General features: G+C 49.9%; 1 protein-coding gene across 6 annotated transcripts in view; it reads right to left on the bottom strand.

The window, feature by feature from the left end:
* Window positions 1–16,779, bottom strand: part of MCC (MCC regulator of Wnt signaling pathway) — a 397,697-nt gene that overhangs the window by 26,460 nt on the left and 354,458 nt on the right. For all 6 annotated transcript variants that reach the window (XM_081826454.1, XM_081826455.1, XM_081826456.1 and 3 more), the window contains 2 exons: window positions 13,801–13,904; window positions 10,507–10,690 (listed from right to left, as the gene is read on the bottom strand). In XM_081826454.1, coding sequence (XP_081682580.1) covers window positions 10,507–10,690; window positions 13,801–13,904 — 288 coding nt within the window. The remainder of the gene's footprint in view (window positions 1–10,506; window positions 10,691–13,800; window positions 13,905–16,779) is intronic.

The raw sequence follows: 16,779 nt of genomic DNA, 5'->3' as shown, positions 1-16,779 counted from the left end.
CGTTTTGTGGCACAGCGGGTGTAGTTAATTATGGTACATTCCAAAAGGGGGGAAGTTATATGGACATCACAGTAGTAATTTACGACACAGTGGAACTATTTTAAGTGGAGAAATAGGACAAAAGTAGTATTTGATTAAAAAATAGGCATACATGTGGGCCAGACTTACAAAAAGGGATATGTTAAGGAACAAAGTTGGAGAACGAAATACCTATGGTGTGATGTACTGATACGTGTGTGTACGTGAACCTATTCGCTTGTGCAAACACACGTCCCCTCGGGGCAGGAGCTGGAGGGTGTGGTGGAAGAGGGGGAGGGGGTACCATGCAATAAGCCCCCCCACGTGTACTGCTACTGTGACAACCTCGAAAGCAGGACACCCCCCACCCCGCCCCCCGCCATTCCTCTTGCGTCACGGCTGAGCATACTGTCCACCACAGGGACTCAGGTCTGCCCATGGGGCCCTGGGAGGCCCATGCTGAATGGTGACAACTGCCACACCTGAGGAGCACTTAGGATGAACCCTGAGAACTGGGGGCCCCTGAAGGTTTCTGTATTACCCAGGCCACCATGCAAGGGTGAGCACCGCAGGAAAACTTGAGGCTCCGGCTCTTAAGAGGGCGCTGACTTTTTCCAGCAGTGGACAGGCTGCCCCCACTGGCTCAGAATGAGGCCCACTGCACCCTGTCAGTCCTCAAGCAGTTGAGGCCGGTGTGGATCTACAGTTTCTCTGGACCTACACTGGACCCACCAACACTTGACATAGCCCTCAAGGCTCCGGCCTTGGAAAGATGGCACAAAAACAAGCAAGGGCCCATTGAACGCTCATCAAAACAGGCCAGGTTGGCATTATCATCTCATTACAGATTTGGTGACGGAGGCTCAGAGACGTTAGGCGGCTTGCCGGGTCATGAGGCTGGACACTGGTACACCTGGACTTGGGCCACTGTCTTCTCATTCCTCAGCCCCACCCTCCCAAGACTCCCATTGCTAGAAGCTGGGCCAGGAGCAACGAGTGGTCTCCACAGGCTGCTGGCTGCTGGAGGCCCAGGCCTGCCCTCCTCACCTCACCCTGGAACAGGGGTAACAGGCCCGGGACCCCAACTCAGCAGATGCAATTGCCCCATAACCTAGGTGTGACCAAGGACCATTCCACTCTTGCGTGTGACGCATTACCTAGAAGACAGGGCTTCTGTGGACACAAGGGTGAGGAGAGGGGGTGAGCTGGAGCTCCACCACTCAGCTGACCGTGCACCGGAGGAAGACATCCCAGGGCTTGGGTGATCTTCGAGTCAGAGAAGTCCCACTAGCACTGCAAGTTCCTGAGCACCACAGACTCTTTGGGGCTGCTCTCCCACCCCACCCTCTTCACCCCATCAGGACAGGCAGGATGTACCTTGCAGGGGAAGGGAGCAAGATCAGCCTGGCCAACATACATCATCTCCTTTCAGGTTCTGACTGTTCATTTCATGCGGCAACGGGGGCTGGGCTACAGTGCCTAGGTGCTCGGCCAAACACCCACCTAGATGTCATTGTGAAGGTATTTTTTTTAAAGCTGTAATTAACATTTATTTATTTAAGAGAGCATGAGTGAGTGAGCATTGGGGGAGGGACAGAGGGAGAGGGAGAGAGAATCTCCAGCAGTCTCCCTGCTGAGCAAGGAGCCTGACACAGGGCTTGATCCCAGGACCCTGAGATCATGACCTGAGCCAAAATCAAGAGTCGGATGCTCAAGCGACTGAGCCACCAAGGTGCCCTGAGATGTGATTAACACTTAAATCAGATGCTGAGTAAAGCAGACTACCTTCCATGATGTAAGTGGGTCTCGTCCAATCAGTTGAAAGCCTTAAGAGAAAAGACTGAGGTCCCCCAAGAAAGAAATTCTGCCTCCGGACAGCCTTCAGATTCAAGACTGCTACATCAAGCCTTCCTTGGGTCTCCAGCCAGTGTGCCTGCCCTACAGATTTAGGACTTGCCAGTCCCCATAACTGTATGAGCCAATTCCTTAAAATTAGTCACTCTTTTCCTATATATACATACCACCACCTCTACCCCTGTTGGTCCTGTTTCTCTGGAGAACTCTAATACAGAGGTGCTACCTTGATCTGTAACCCAAGCATCTTTGCCACTTGGTAGATTTACAGGTAGCATGACTCAACCTCCCTGGGCCTACTTCCTCATCTATAAAGTTGAAATGTAGTGTTTAGAACAGTGCCTAGCACGCAGTAAGCACTCAATAAATGTAGTTATCATTCAATTAAGTGATACTGGAGGGCCACTATGAGGTACTCTTCTAGGCCCTAGAAAAATCTCTGCTCTCATGGACCTCATTCTAATAGGGGAGACAAACAAATAAAATACACAGTATATCAGACAGTGAGAAGTACAGCAGAGAAAAATGAAGCAGTTATGGGGAGCACAAAGAGAAGATGGGATTATTTTGCGCAACAGAGTTGTAGGGAGGGCCTGCATGAAAAGTTTCATAAAGTAGACCTAAGGATAAAGTAGACCCACAGGACATGAGAAAGGGAGCTGTGTGGATATTTGGAGGAAGAGTGATCCAGGCAGAGGACACAGCAAATGCAAAGGCCCTGAGGCAGTGAGCGTGGCCAGCACGAATGAGACTGTGGCTGAGTTAGAGTCAGTTGAGGGAGAGGGGAGAGGTCGGGGCCGGGGGGGCAGGGAGCCAGGTCATGTCAGGTTTTATAAGGGTTGTGTCTTTTTCTCTAGAATTAGAATGAAAGCCACTGGAGGGTTTGTAACAGGGGTGATGTGATCTGCCTTACATCTTGATAGGCTCCCTCTGGCTACTGGGCTGAGGAGATGCAGGGAGGCAAGGGCAGAGGCAGGGAGACCCATTCTGGGCTATCGCGACAATCCCGGGAAGAGATGGTGGAAGCTGGGAGTGCAGGAAGGAGGATACAGTTATGATGATCAATCACCATCCCCGTGTTTTCTCAGGCTGCATTTTAAAAAGGACGAGAAGGGAGAAGCAGCAACACCCTCTGGTTGGAATACTTCAGGTGCCAATTTCATAAAGAAACGAAGCAGCTCAGGTGAAGCGAACAAGCTAACAGTAGCCCCAGCAGAGGGCGCTGGGGAGGCCGGTGGGACTTCTGAACTCGGGGGACTTCTCTGGAACAAGGTCCCTCCCTCAGCATCTCTGTGCTCTGCAGTAAAGCACTGCCCTCCCCCAGCCGAGGGGTGAGAGGGCGGTGGGGGCGGTAGGCATGCCTGGAACAAAACCATTCAAGTAGGACTCAGCGCTCACCTCCGTGGACCGTCAACACGGACATGGAGGGACAGATGTCTCAATGTCCCACAGACAAATGAGCAACAAGACGAAAGCCAACCGCAGCGTGGCATTCGCTGGCACAGCATGCCACAGGGCTGAGAATGGGGCTGCGCTCGCAGGGGCGCGTGTCCCACCGCGTGGCGTGGGGCAGCACCAACACCTCTCTTCCAGTGAGCCGGGAGGGGGCTTCAGGTATGAAATCCTTTCCGGGGGAGCTGGGGCTCCGGACCCGAGGCTCACTTACAATCCCCGTCCTTCCTTACGTTAAAAATTATTTTGAAAAATTTTAAACGTATAGAAAAACACGGAGATGAACCAATACCCACGTACCTACCACCCAGATGAGTTTTATGATATATTTTCTTTGGACTACTTTTTTTTTTTTTTTTAAAGAAATAGAACACTTTCAAAGTACCCTTTGTTCTCTTTCACTTAAATTTCAAAATTCGAAGAGCACTAGAAGCTAGAGTTCTGTAATTATTCTGCAGGCACTAAAATGATACTATTTGGGCAGACTTCCATTTAGCAGGACTGGTGTACCCCAGTGGCTGTCAGAGAGTCGTTGCTGGGCTAGCTGTAGCAGCACCGCCTGGGAACTTGCTAAGAACGCACATTCCCAGGCCCACTCCCAAGACCTCTAGAATGGAGGACTCTGGGAGTGGGGCCCAGCAATCTGCATTTTAATGTGCCCTCCCCATCATTCTGAGGCACAGCCAGGTTTGAGAACAACTGGTCTACCCCATAAGACAGGTGGGCATTTGCATGGTAGATAGCCTGTGGGGTAACGGGATTCCTCCCCCTCCCCAAATTCTCTAGGGAGAGGCCATACACTCTTGGGCTGATCTGGCAAGTGCCAGTGATTATGAGCACACCTCTAACACCAGACAGACCTGAGTAAATGTTCTTCCTCTGCCACTGCCTAGCTTTATGGTCCAGAGTAAATGACCCAACGTTCCCAGGCTGCAGTAAAGTGGGAATCCAAATAATTCCCCTCTCACCAGGCTGTTGGAAGGGAGACGATGGGTCCCGAAGTGGGCAGGGCCGGCTAGTGCAGCACTCGTTCTGGGGGAGTTGGAGAAACATCTGTGCCCTTCCCAGCACCTCCCTGCACAGTCTCAGGGGCTCCCTCTAGGTATGACAACCACCTAGCAGGTCATGCAGAATACCCGGGCTGAGGGAGAAGCAATACAGCAAGTGCTCAACGGGACTAGAGAAACCACCTAGAATGTTCTAGGAAACACCAACACAGGTGGGCAGAGGCTGACAGGCTTTGGGGCGTCCTAGACCCCTGAAGGTCTGAGCCCTGATACCTGGCCGGGGGTGGGGGGAGGCCTTTATCTCACTGTCTCTACCATGGGTATAGTTTTCAAAAAAGAAAAAAGATCTCCCTCCCCAGATGGACCCTTGTGGGACGCTCAGCACTCTAAAATGCTCTTACCAGGGCGAAGTTTGATTTCCAGCTACGCACTGCATCCCCCGAAGCCCCTGTGGCTTCCCTCCCTCCCTTCTGGGAAGCCAGCGGGGAGCGGATCAGGGAGGTTAGTTACAATTCTGCTTCGTGCCTTAATGTTCCACTGTGGAATAGGATTGTGACGGTGTGAAAGGCAGGGAAGCCTCTGGCCTCTCCTCTGCCTCCTGCAGCCAACAAAGGCGCTGCCGGTCTCCCGAGGGCCTGCCACTGGCTGTGGGGCCCGGGGTAGGTCATCCATTAGCTCTCCCAGCTTGGAATGCTGGATGGTCTCAGCTGTCAAGGGGGAATGAATCACTGTCCACCCGGACCGGTTACTCCTCGTCTCCAGGGTGGGAGGCCTGTTCTCTGAGAGCGATTTCGGGGAGGGCTGCAGGTGGAGAGCCCCAACCCACCCCAGAATGGTGGAACAGCCTGTCTTTGCATTCAGCTCTGTCTTTTCAGTAAGCTGGGCCAGGTCATGTGGGTTTCTCCTTTCCCGGATGCTCTGCTGGAGCCCCCTCCTGCTGGCTTTGCTCCGTGTCCATGAGGTGCCAGGAATCTTCTGGCACACTGCACGTGGGGTGGCCTACAGCCAGGGGGGTGGAGGGGGAGTGCTGGCCGCCTGGGACACCGAACCCTTCCACCTGCCCTGGCCACAACGGCACACGGACTCAGGTTTAGTTAAGCAGCTGTGGGTTTCAAATATCTGGTCTTCTGTCCCCATTCTTTGTGTCCCAGCCTCATCCTCAAGACAACTCCCCATCCTGCTTTTTAGAAGAAAAATCCATTTCTCTGCAGCCTCCTCATCTTGTCATGGCAAAAAGCTAGAATGGCATTTCATTTCTTTGCCACAAAAACCAGAGATGGGTTTTCCTCTGAGTTTTTATCAATGTCTTATCTGGCCCCCATTAAGATCTCATTTCCACCAAGGGGCAGCTCATTTTCAGAAGGAAAATGCCATCAGGCTGGCCTTCTGTTTTGCTGAGCATTTTAAATTTACTTGAAGGAGGGGGTCAGCCACTCCTAAATGGCCCCATTCCTCCAAGCAGAAGGTGGGTCTTGTCATCTGCCTGCATCTTGGAGTGTTGGCTGTGGGTACCTCCTCACCTCGTCTGACAATTGTCACTAAGGACTAAAAACACCTAAACACAATCCTAACCTTTTAGGTCTATATTCTCTCGGATGGTTATCAGAATTCTCTAGGAGGAGAAGTGGAGGTTATATGAAGAAAAATTATCTAACAAAATACAGGGAAAACCTGTTGCCAGATAACTGAAGTCCTCAAAACCTGCCTGGTTCCAGAAAGCTCCCAAGAACTTAGCTGAAAGTCAAAATGAGAAACAGATTCTATTTCCACAGCCATTTTTAAAGGTGTCCTTATAATAGTGTTGGAAATGAGACCTCTCTCAACCAAACATTAACCTTTTCCTCATTCAGTCACTGGTAACATACCAAGATATCAACAATTAGGAGGTAGAAAGCAAAGTATTAAGGGTATTTTTTGTCCAGAGATCAGCCAAATCGAAAAAATCTACACTACCCAGTTTTAGCAAGGGTGTGGAGGAAGAGGAGAATAACTTGATCATGTACGGAGGGCTATTTGATATTGGAAACAATCATCTTTGGGCCAGCAAATTTGGTTTCTTTGAGTTTCCCATAGAAATTGCACAAGAGGGACCGGTCTGTGGTCAAGGACGGCAGCTCTAACGGTTAATAGTGAAAAGGTGGGGAGAAACGTCCGGTAAGAGGAAGCTGCTTGAATACACGATGGACTGCCACCCAATGGGAGTGCGCAGCTATGACAGATACGAATGCCATGTGGGAAAGAAAGGGTCAGCCAAGGGTCTTAACAAAGGAAAAAATGGACAGGTAAATCTGTGGAAATATACCCCAAACTGTTTGCAGTGTCCTTTCCAGTGAGGGTCCTCCCAATGGAGAATTTGATATAATGCTTGGATTTTAATTATCTGGTTTGAAAATGATCACTTAATTCTGGGGCGCCTGGGTGGTGCAGTCGGTTAAGCATCTGCCTTCAGCTCAGGTCATGATCGCGGGGTCCTGGGATCGAGCCCCGCGTCGGGCTCCCTGCTCAGTGGGGAGCCTGCTTCTCCCTCTGCCTCTCCCCCTGCTCATGCTCTCTCTCTCTGTCAAATAAATAAATAAAATCTTAAAAAAAAAAGATCATGTAATTCTTCTGAAATCAGGTAGTATTAAAAAAAAAAAAAAAGGCATTGGGAGCCTGGGTGGCTCAGTCGGTTAGGCGACTGCCTTCGGCTCAGGTCATGATCCCCGGGTCTTGGGATCAAGTCCCACATCGGGCTCCCTGCTCTGCGGGGAGCCTGCTTCTCCCTCTCCCCCTCCCCCTGCTGGTGTTCCCTCTCTCGCTGTGTCTCTCTCTGTCAAATAAATAAATAAAATCTTTAAAAAAAAAAAAAAAGGCATTTCAGCTCTCTACCTAGTTTTCACAGAGCCTAAAAGATAAATGACAAGGACATTTGAGCAGCAGGCCTGAGCACCATGCTGTCATGTTGGGGAATGTGTCTGAGGTGGACTTTAGAATCTACTAGCGCTTCTAAGCATTAATCCCAAGGACTTTGGATGGACTCTCCCGACACTTGGGAGGAGAAAGCAACTCCCTTCTTCAGAGGGACGTGAAGATTACAGTTACAACAGCCAGATCTGGTCTCTCACTCCCCGAAGCTTGCTGATGGTGGTGGCCCCGGCCTTTCCTAATGGCCGGCCATTCTAATCCCATCCATCCCTTCAAAGGACAGGGTTCCACTGTCATCCACCCTCCTTTCTGCTCCAGTGAGACTTCACCTAAGAAGACGAGCTTAGAAGGTGAAAGGTGGGCATCCTGAGTTCCACTGCCCTTATTCCACTTTGGGGGTGAATGGTCAGCCAGGCAGAACCCGGACACCCGGAAGGTGCCCGGCGGCTCACCTGCGAGGCTGCTATCACCAGACTCCCACGGCTCACCGTGATCCCGACCCAATGGTGGGACAGGAGGGATGCAACTCTAGTCTCCACTACAGCAGACCCGCTGAGGCTTATTCTGTCTTGGCCACATGTCCTTCTGTAGATTTAGATCGATGACTGTGCTTCCATGGAATGAACTGAAATTGTGATGCTGGACAGGAAGGGTGGGTTTGATTAAGGATTCCCTATTCCTATCTCAACAATTTAGTCCACTGGCCTCTCTGTTGTGAGAGGCTGATAAAGCTATCCAGGCCATCAACATTACCTAGTTCCTCTGTCCTTTAAGACAATGGTAACTCCTGATGAGGCTATGGTTGAATTTTTCAAAAGTGAAACAGCAGTGTCTCTGGGCTCCTGCCAACAGTCAGCTGATAGGCTGGCTACCATTTTTATTCTCCTTGCTGGGAACTGCTCTGCTGCTGCTCCTTTCCTAAACCACGACCCTCCTGTCATCAGGGGCCGTTCGTCCACTGCCAGAAAGGCATCTGGAGACCTGACACTCAGCGTTCCTTTCCTGAGACCTTGAGGAACAGTGGACTCTGATTAGGATTCTCTGCACCAGCTGGTGACAGTGGGAGGAAAGGGGGCTATGAAGCCATGTAAAGCTCCGACACAGAAAACTCCACTTCTTTCTCCCCTAAACTTGACATGGGGGGATGTCTGAGCTGCAATGGCAAGATTTACACACAAAATTAGTCATTGTAATTATGAAAAGGGTTGGTGGTTTGGGACGTTTTTTCAGAGCCCACATGTCGCTTCAAGTAGATTGGTTGTGTCAGGACCAAAGAATGTGGTGTGCCCCACGAACGGCCTGTGTGTGGTGCTTTCATGCCCACCCTGGCTGCTCGCACTTGGGTGGGAGGGTGAAAATGAATTTTTAAGGACAACGGAGGGAAATCTGAACTAAAGTCCTGGTACTTTGATGGAAGACCCATTTGAGACCGAAATTAGTTCAAGGGCCATTCTTTTGTGAGATCATCCTTAAAAAGAAAGACCATGTCCTGAATTGATTTCAACCTGCGTTAATATATCACCAAAAATGAAATTTCTCTAAGAAAGCTGTCTCAGAATCAAGGCTCACCTATACATTAAGGTATTTCTAACAAGCGTTCAAAACCAGGATCTTCCCTAAAAGGATGGTGAGAGTTCTTACTTTTGACAGACTCCAAATTTATCTCTGATTTGGATTAAAACAAAATTATTTTGGGGGTGGGGAGGTGTGAGCAAAAGATGTGTAACACGCTCCTTAGAAGCTACTGAAACAGCATATATTCCCCATCAACTTGCTTCTCATGTTCACTAACTCAATAGAACAGTATCAGTGACAACACGAGGACTACGTTTCTACTCTAAACGAACAAGGAAATTACAGATCATACACATCTGGGAAAGTCATTAAGAAGAGCATCTGCTTTCTGTGTTAAGCAGAAGAATGTGGTTTTAAGAAAAAAATAAATTATAATCTCTGTTTCACTGAATAAGACGATTGGTGCGCTGGAGTCAAAAGCAACCAACTCCCTTGAGTTTGTGGGCACCTGGCCAACTCCGTTACTGGGAACGGCCCCTCTCCTGAGGCCCCGGGTCCAGGGCAGGTAAATGGAGGCACTCAGGCAGATGGCTGGGTCCTGCCGGTTCAGAGAGAGATGGCAATGTTAAGTTGCTTTCAGGCACCGAGGAAACATGAGTACTTCTCCTTTGGCTCTTGAGATTCCATCTAGCCTTATGTGGTTCTTGGCACTTGATCTGCAAGTGAGCGCTGTTTTTTAACGTCATGATACCCAACCTGTTATAGTGGCAAGAATAATATGCTTGGTGCCAAAGTGCTGGAGCTCAGTCCTGATTCCCCTCTATCAGCGGTGAGACCTTATTTAGCCAAGTCCCTTACAGATCTCAGAGCTGAGGCTTTCTCACCTGTGCAAATGGGGTAGATCACCCTTCCTGTCTTTTGTGATTTGGCTACCATATGAAAATCTGTAACAAAGTACTTTCTAGACCGAGAACTGATATGTAAAGGGAAGGCATTCATGGTTTTAGGGCTTTGGTGGTAAGACATGAGAAGATGGCTAGCAGAGGCTTCATTCTGATCCTCTCCCCACTTCTGCAAGAATCCAACGGCTTCAGTAAATTATGCTTAGCCAGGTCTTCACTGCTTTCCTCCCCATCTTTTTCACGTATCCACTGCAGTTTTCTAGATTCACAGACACAGAACCTGAACTCAGGTTCATCACTGAGCGTCTGCTGAGTACCTGCTATGAATTTGGTATCACTCTGCAGAGCAAAAGAGATGGGAAAAGAGGAGGCTACTGCCCAAGAAAAGCTTACAAAGGACAGAGGCCTGAGGAGAAGGGGGCAGAGAATGCAGCCTGGAAATAGGATGCGGTGTGGGTCGTGGGTACTTAGGGACCGTTTGCAGCAAATGAGCCTCACGCTACCCCAAATACTCTCAGAAATCAAAAACTATGAAGAAATGGCGAACAGAACAAAGTGGGGGAGAGAGCACCAGACAGAAAGGGAGATTTGGGCTCCATCTTCAGGTTCCACCTTCTTGAGCCAACGTCCCCTTCTCTCTGGGCTGTGGTTCCCACACTGGCCACGGAAGGCCCTTCCTAGCTCTCCCATGCTGATCCCCGACTCCCCGGACAGAGCAGGCTGCAAGCACGGGGACAACGCTGTCCTCATCCAAGCCTCACAGTCTCTGAGAGCTGGGTCACCACATGTCAAACCTGGTGAACAGACCACACGCGGACACACGTCCGTCTGGTGGCAGGAGGGCCGGGAATTACCTGGTGTGGCTGTTGGAGGACAGGCTCTCCCAGGGCTGCACGCTGCAGCCGGCCACGGCAAAGGCACCCCCGCAGCTGCCGTCCAGCTTCATGAGCAGGGCCTTGGCCGCGTTCTCAGCTGTCTTCCGGCAGTCGTGAGCGCGCTTGAGCATCTGAGTGATGTTTTCATCCCCTGAGTGGTCTCCTACGTTGCAAGAGGCCAAAGGATTAATCAACACAGTTCTACAGGAGACAAGCCTGGGAGCGTGGTCAGATCATCGGTTCTTCGTTACTCAGGGCAGAGGTGGCCCGGTGGGGAGAGAAACTAGCAGTGGATGGCCAATGAAGAGACTCATGTGCGGGGCTGGGCGCCGTCACTTAGAGACTATATGGAGCAAAGCATGTCTCTGCTCTGGGCTCTACTGACCCTATCGATGAAGGGCTGGCAGGGAGATCTCTGAGGTCTGTCTCCAGCCTAACATGCTATGATTTTCTAATTATCCAGGCTCCTGACTTCACCCACTCAGTTGCAATCTACCACTTGGCCATTCTTTCCTGCGGTGGCACTTTCTCATGAACGAGGACCAAACTGTGCCCTGCACACACCCAGAGCTTTGCTTAGAGCTTTGGGTAGGCAAGAGAAACACACCGGATAGTTAAAATGAGAACTTGAGATCGGCAGTGTCTTTTCTGTAGCAGTGCTATCCCTGACTTTCCTGTCTCGCTGGGACACTGTCAGTGGTGAGCCCCGATGCCTCCAGAAATCAGGTACCTGGGCTGGAGCGAGACCTCAGGAGTGGCTGGCACCCACGCAAAGCCAGACGGCGACTTCCCGGTCGAAAATGTTCACGTTCTTGTTGTGTTTTAAAAACCATAGTGGCCCAACAAGTCACCAGCTTGCTACCTCTTCAGCCTACATCCCTAGTCTTCCAGATGCTTTCAAATGGAACCATGTGCCGAAGCCTAAGACACCAAAATGGTAAATGCAGAACCGGCTGACATGAATAGGTGTGGGGGTCATACACTCCGGGTCCTCCCATCCTCCGAGCCCACTGCTGAGGCCCTAAGACACTCCTCCAGCTTCCCACGGCACAGTTTGAAAACCACTGGTTTAAGTCATCTAGAATGAGTGTAACGAATGCCTGTGCCATCAACAAGAAACAGAAAAAACCACTGGGGCTGGTACTGGGGGTAACATCATCAACCAGTACTTGCTCACCAGAATGGCAGGTCCACTGCTGCCGTCAGCGGAATGGAAGGGAGACTTAACAGGGAGCTGCTCCAGGTAAGCCAGCTCACAGCTTTACGGAGAGTGGGGAAGAAGTGTGGGGGCCTCCGTCCTGCAGGCTGAGCTTCCCTGGGCCCCCTGCGGCCATGTCTCTGACAGCTTTCATGTCTGCCTTTCTTCCTTCCTTTCTCCCTCCCTCCCTTCCTTCCATCAGTCCGTCCTTCCTTCCACAAACGAGGTATCTTACATCTGTCTCACCAACTGACAGCTCTCCGAATTCTGTGAAGCAGGCATGGTAATACTGACTGGCTCATTCTATAAATATATCATGAGCTACCCAGGATTATGTTAATGCAAAGCATTTCATTATTGATTTTAAGTATTTTAAATGCGGATTTATATAAGCCCTTCCAACTCCTACCAAGTAACTGCGCCAAGTAGAGACAAGCCTAATGAAAGGTGCCTTTCCAGGGCAGGATGGTTTAAAGACATTGTCTGATGATACAAACTGGAAATAAGAGGATTGATTTTTTCTCCCCTTTAATTGATCATTTTCCTTAATACATATATTAAAAAAAAAAAAACTTGACAGCAGACCAAGATCATTTTAGGATCTGTTTAATATGAGGTATAAAGTTTTATGGTTTAGTGGAAAGACCCTGAAAAATGAGGTTTCTAATGGAAATGCTGGCAGAGTTTCTACTTCTGGGGTGGGATGTTAATTCTATTTAAAAGAGAGAGAGAGAGAGAGAGAGGTCACCCATACAAATGGAGGCCTGCTCCCTTGTCTCATAACTTAGATGTGAAGCAGGAAATTAATGCCCAGGATACTTCCTTTCCTTCAGATTTGCTTCAGATTCCTGTCCAGGTCAAAACTGAAGGAGGAAACACCTGTGAGTGGTCAGTGCTCAAGCTCGACCACAGGGGAGGGGGAGGGGGAGGGGCAGGAGCTGGTGAGAACAGCGGGGTGGGGGTGGGGCTGCAGTCCGCAGGGGCCCTGATGCAGACATTCTTGGAAAGGTGCCTCCTGGAAGGGCGGCCCCCGTGGAGGCTCCCAGCCCTGGCCGAGAAGCCCATCCCTGGCAGATGGCCTGGTTCCCGTGGCCGGGGACTCCTGGTTTGTCCACCTGCCCAGGTTCGGCTCTGGAGTTAAACAGTTTTCTGTGTACCTGTCAGTGCTTCTCCAAAGAAGCCACTGTTCTAAAGCGGAGGCTGAGGGAGCATCCAGGCCACGGCACTGAGCTATGGCAACCTCTCTCCCTTGATCTCTCTTCCCTCCTAAGCACTATTTCTCCTGTGTCCTCCTCACGCTACTGTAAGGCCCAGAGCACAAGCACAGGCCAAGTTTTAGCAAATACTGCTAACCAGGATGACACAATTGTGTCTTTTTCAATTATATACCTCTTCCAGTTACTCAAAATTGAGGGGTCGTTGTAGGGGGCGGTGCAGATCTGAGGTACAGAGTGGGCCGACAGGACACATGCCCCCGGGGCGGGGGAGGCGAGTGGGTCAGCGGACCGCTCTGTTCCCCCACAGGGCTGGGCTCTGCGCTCCGGGGAGAGCCCTCTGCAGCGGACAGCAGGGTGAGAAACCACTTCCTCTGTGTTCACAAGGCACCTGGAGACCAGAGAGGGGGAGCCCATGCCTCAAAACCGCCCAAAAGAACAAACCTGAGGCCAGGCAGCCAAAAGAAGCAGCGAGTCTCCGCAAAGGCCACGTGGGCAGCAAAGGGACCCTTAACAATCAGCATCCCAGAGAGGCTGTGGGAAAGTCGGTCCCTTTCATCACAAACTGTGGGCTCCTGCTCCATCTGGTCCTACTGTTGGCCTGGGAGGGTATGTTTCCTAAGAGGGCTTGTTTGTTTTAACTTGTCCGTAATTCTGTTTCCACTCCAGTTCTTGCTGCATTCAACATAAACAATTTACTCATTCAGTCACGAGGAAGAAACGAAAAACACACTTGACAAGCGAATTTCGTGTCGTCGGGAGGTGTTCCAATGCCAACAGCGAAATGGGGGCACCACGGAGCAAGGGAGGCAGGGGACGAGAAGGCAGGGGGAGGGAGGGAGGGACTCGGGCCACACTCACCAGGGGAGGAGCCCACGCCGGCCGCCCGGAACTGCCCCAGGATGAGGCTCTGCTCGCTCTCGGCCAGTGCCAGGAGGAGTTCATAGGCTTCTATGCACTGCTCACTGGGACAGAAGCACAGCGTACCCTCAGTTCGGGCAGAGGACGGTGGGCCTCCTCAGGTCGGCACTGCGCCCCCGGGGAAGCAGCTCCAACCTCGCTGTCCATGCAAGTGAGGAAAGACCCGCAGATATTCCTGCATAAAGCCAAGGGCTTGGGGCTCTGCTATGTTGCCCACCCTCCCCCCTTTCTACTTAACTTAAACTTTTACTTTAAACTAGAATCTAGAGGCGCCTGGGTGGCTCAGTCAGTTAAGCATTCACCTCTTGATTTGGGCTCAGGGTGGTGAGATCGAGCCCCGTGTAGAGCCTGCTTGGGATTCTCTCTCTCCCTGTCCTTCTGCCACTCCCCACCCCACTCGCACCCAAGTGCGCGCTCTCGATCTCTCAAAACAAATACATACTTGAACTAGGATGTAGAAAAATACAAGGGAAGCAATGAAAGTGGGAGAGTTCAATTTAATGCCTCTTTAACAATCGGCTAAAAAGGAAAGGTAATATGCCTATAGTAGCCAGCCTCCAAGATGGCCCCCACTGATCCCATATGCTGGTATCTGCACCCTTGTGTTAGCTCCTTCTGCACTGTACCAGGATTGGTCTATGTGACTAAGAGGATATGGGATGTCACTTCTAAGACGAGGTTATTTAAAAGCATCGTGACTTCCATCTTGGTCACTCCCTCTCTCTCTCCCTTCACTTTTTCTCTTGGATCATCCTCTCTAGAGAAGGCCAGCTGCCACGTCTTAAAGACTCTCGAGCAGCCCCATGGAGAGACCCATGTGGTGAGGAACTAAGGCTTCCAGCCAACAGTGAGTGAAGGACTGAGGACTCCACCAAACAGCTGTGTGAATGAGCCTCCCTAGAAGCACATCAGCCAGCTCTGGTTAAGGTTTCAGATGACACAGCCCTGGCTGACCGCTTGAGCAGGACCGCCTAAGAGACTCCAAGCTGGAACTCAACCCAGAGAAGTCACTCCCAGCTTCCTGACCCTAGAAACTGTGCCACAAGAAATAGTTACACAATAATTGGTAGAAAGAAAGAAAGAAGGCCCCAGAAAGAAGACTATTTTGACCCAGACCTGTAGTAGCCCCTAGCCACATGTGGCTATTTAAAGTAAAAAGAATTTAAGTAAAATGAAAAATCCAGTTCCTCTGTTGCGATAGCCATATATCGTATGTTTAAGAGCCACATGTCGCTAGCAGTTACCACACTGGACAGCGCAGACAGGTAACAGGCCCATCATCACAGAAGGTTCTACCAGATGCTTGTAAGGTTGCCCTTTGAAACACTTACGAAATCTCTGACAAATGTGAATTTCTAAGAGGAAGAAATCAGTCTCTCTTCTTCATGCCTGTCATCACTGGACACACCAGGTATAGGATCTAGGAGGGACCCCTTCCCCACTGCCACATGGGACCCACAGGGACCCACGTCGGCACAGGAAGTGGAATGTGTGCGTAATGCCTGAGTAGTCCGGGACAAGATGCCTGCAGTGCAGAAATTTCCCTGCCAAGCAAATAACCGATTAGCTTCTCTCAGCTAAGCAGGGGAAATGTTGCTTTACTCAACATTTAGTCAACAGACCATCTGTTTGTCTATTGTCTCACTTTCATCTTCTTTCACTAAGAGGTAAGAGAAAAGGATAAACCCCATCACTAGCCCCGGGTGTTGGCCGCTCCTCTTTTCATGGGTAGTCCATCTTTCAGGTTAGAGATCCTGCGACATTGCTTCATCCACACAGATCAAAGGCAGACTGCAGAACAGCCTGTTTCAAGAGTTATCACACGTGGATTATCTGCTTGCTTTGGTGTGTCTGTAAACTAGCATGATTGTGCTCTAGCTTTGGTCTCATGTGTTTTGTTCTTTTTTAAAAGATTTTATTTATTTTGACAGAGAGAGAGACAGCAAGAGAGGGAACACATGCAGGGGGAGCAGCAGGGAGAGGGAGAAGCAGGCTTCCCGCTGAGCAGGGAGCCTGATATGGGGCCAGATCCCAGGACCCTGGGATCATGACCTGAGCCGAAGGCAGACGCTTAACGACTGAGCCACCCAGGCGCCCCTCATGTGTTTTGTTTTTTTTAAGTAGGCTCCACGCCCAGCATAGATAGAGCCCAACATGGGGCTTGAACTCACGACCCTGAGATCAAGACCTGAGCTGAGGTCAAGAGTCGGATGCTTAACCGATTGAGCCACCCAGGCGCCCCTGGTCTCATAGGTTTTGGGGTTTGATTTTGTTTTGTGAAGAAACAAAGTTTCTTAAAGTTTCTTAAAACATATTGATCTTTTCGGAGGATGCTAAGAATAAGGTACAGTCACTACTCTGGGATCTTGGCAAATATGCCTAAGGGGTGCCACTAATAAAAGAAACCTCTGAAAACAGTAATGCATAGCTTTGTAGCTATGAAACAAATAGTAACTTAAAAACAGATAAATTCCAAAGCTGATGAGGCTGAAAAGAAGTGGAACATTCATATACCACTTGCTCATTGATGAATGAACTACAGTCATTTAAACTGGCTTGTTTTTATGGGGAAAAACTGGGAGCGTGCCTGAAGAGCCACAAAAATATTCATATACTTTGACCTATTAATTCCTGCTTTGGAGATTTTATTCCAAGGAAAATATTCAAAAGAATGAAGGTATTATCTGTATTACATTATTCACCATAAAATTATTTTATTAGGATATTAAAGTATTTTAATATCCTAAGTCTGCAAAAGTCTAAATGTCTTTTAGAGAACTGAGTAAACAAAACAACAAAATATAAACTTGATCCAGGGGATACAGCCATTCAAAATGCAGGCAGACCCTGAAGCAACATTACAAAACCACCATAAAGGGCGCCTGGGTGGCTCAGTCATTAAGCGTCTGCCTTCGGCTC

This window comes from Leptonychotes weddellii, chromosome 7 (assembly GCF_054177405.1).
Source record: "Leptonychotes weddellii isolate Sample4059 chromosome 7, ASM5417740v2, whole genome shotgun sequence".
Taxonomy (NCBI): domain Eukaryota; kingdom Metazoa; phylum Chordata; class Mammalia; order Carnivora; family Phocidae; genus Leptonychotes; species Leptonychotes weddellii.
Note: the sequence above shows the minus strand (reverse complement) of the source record. Positions and strands in the feature narration are given on the sequence as shown.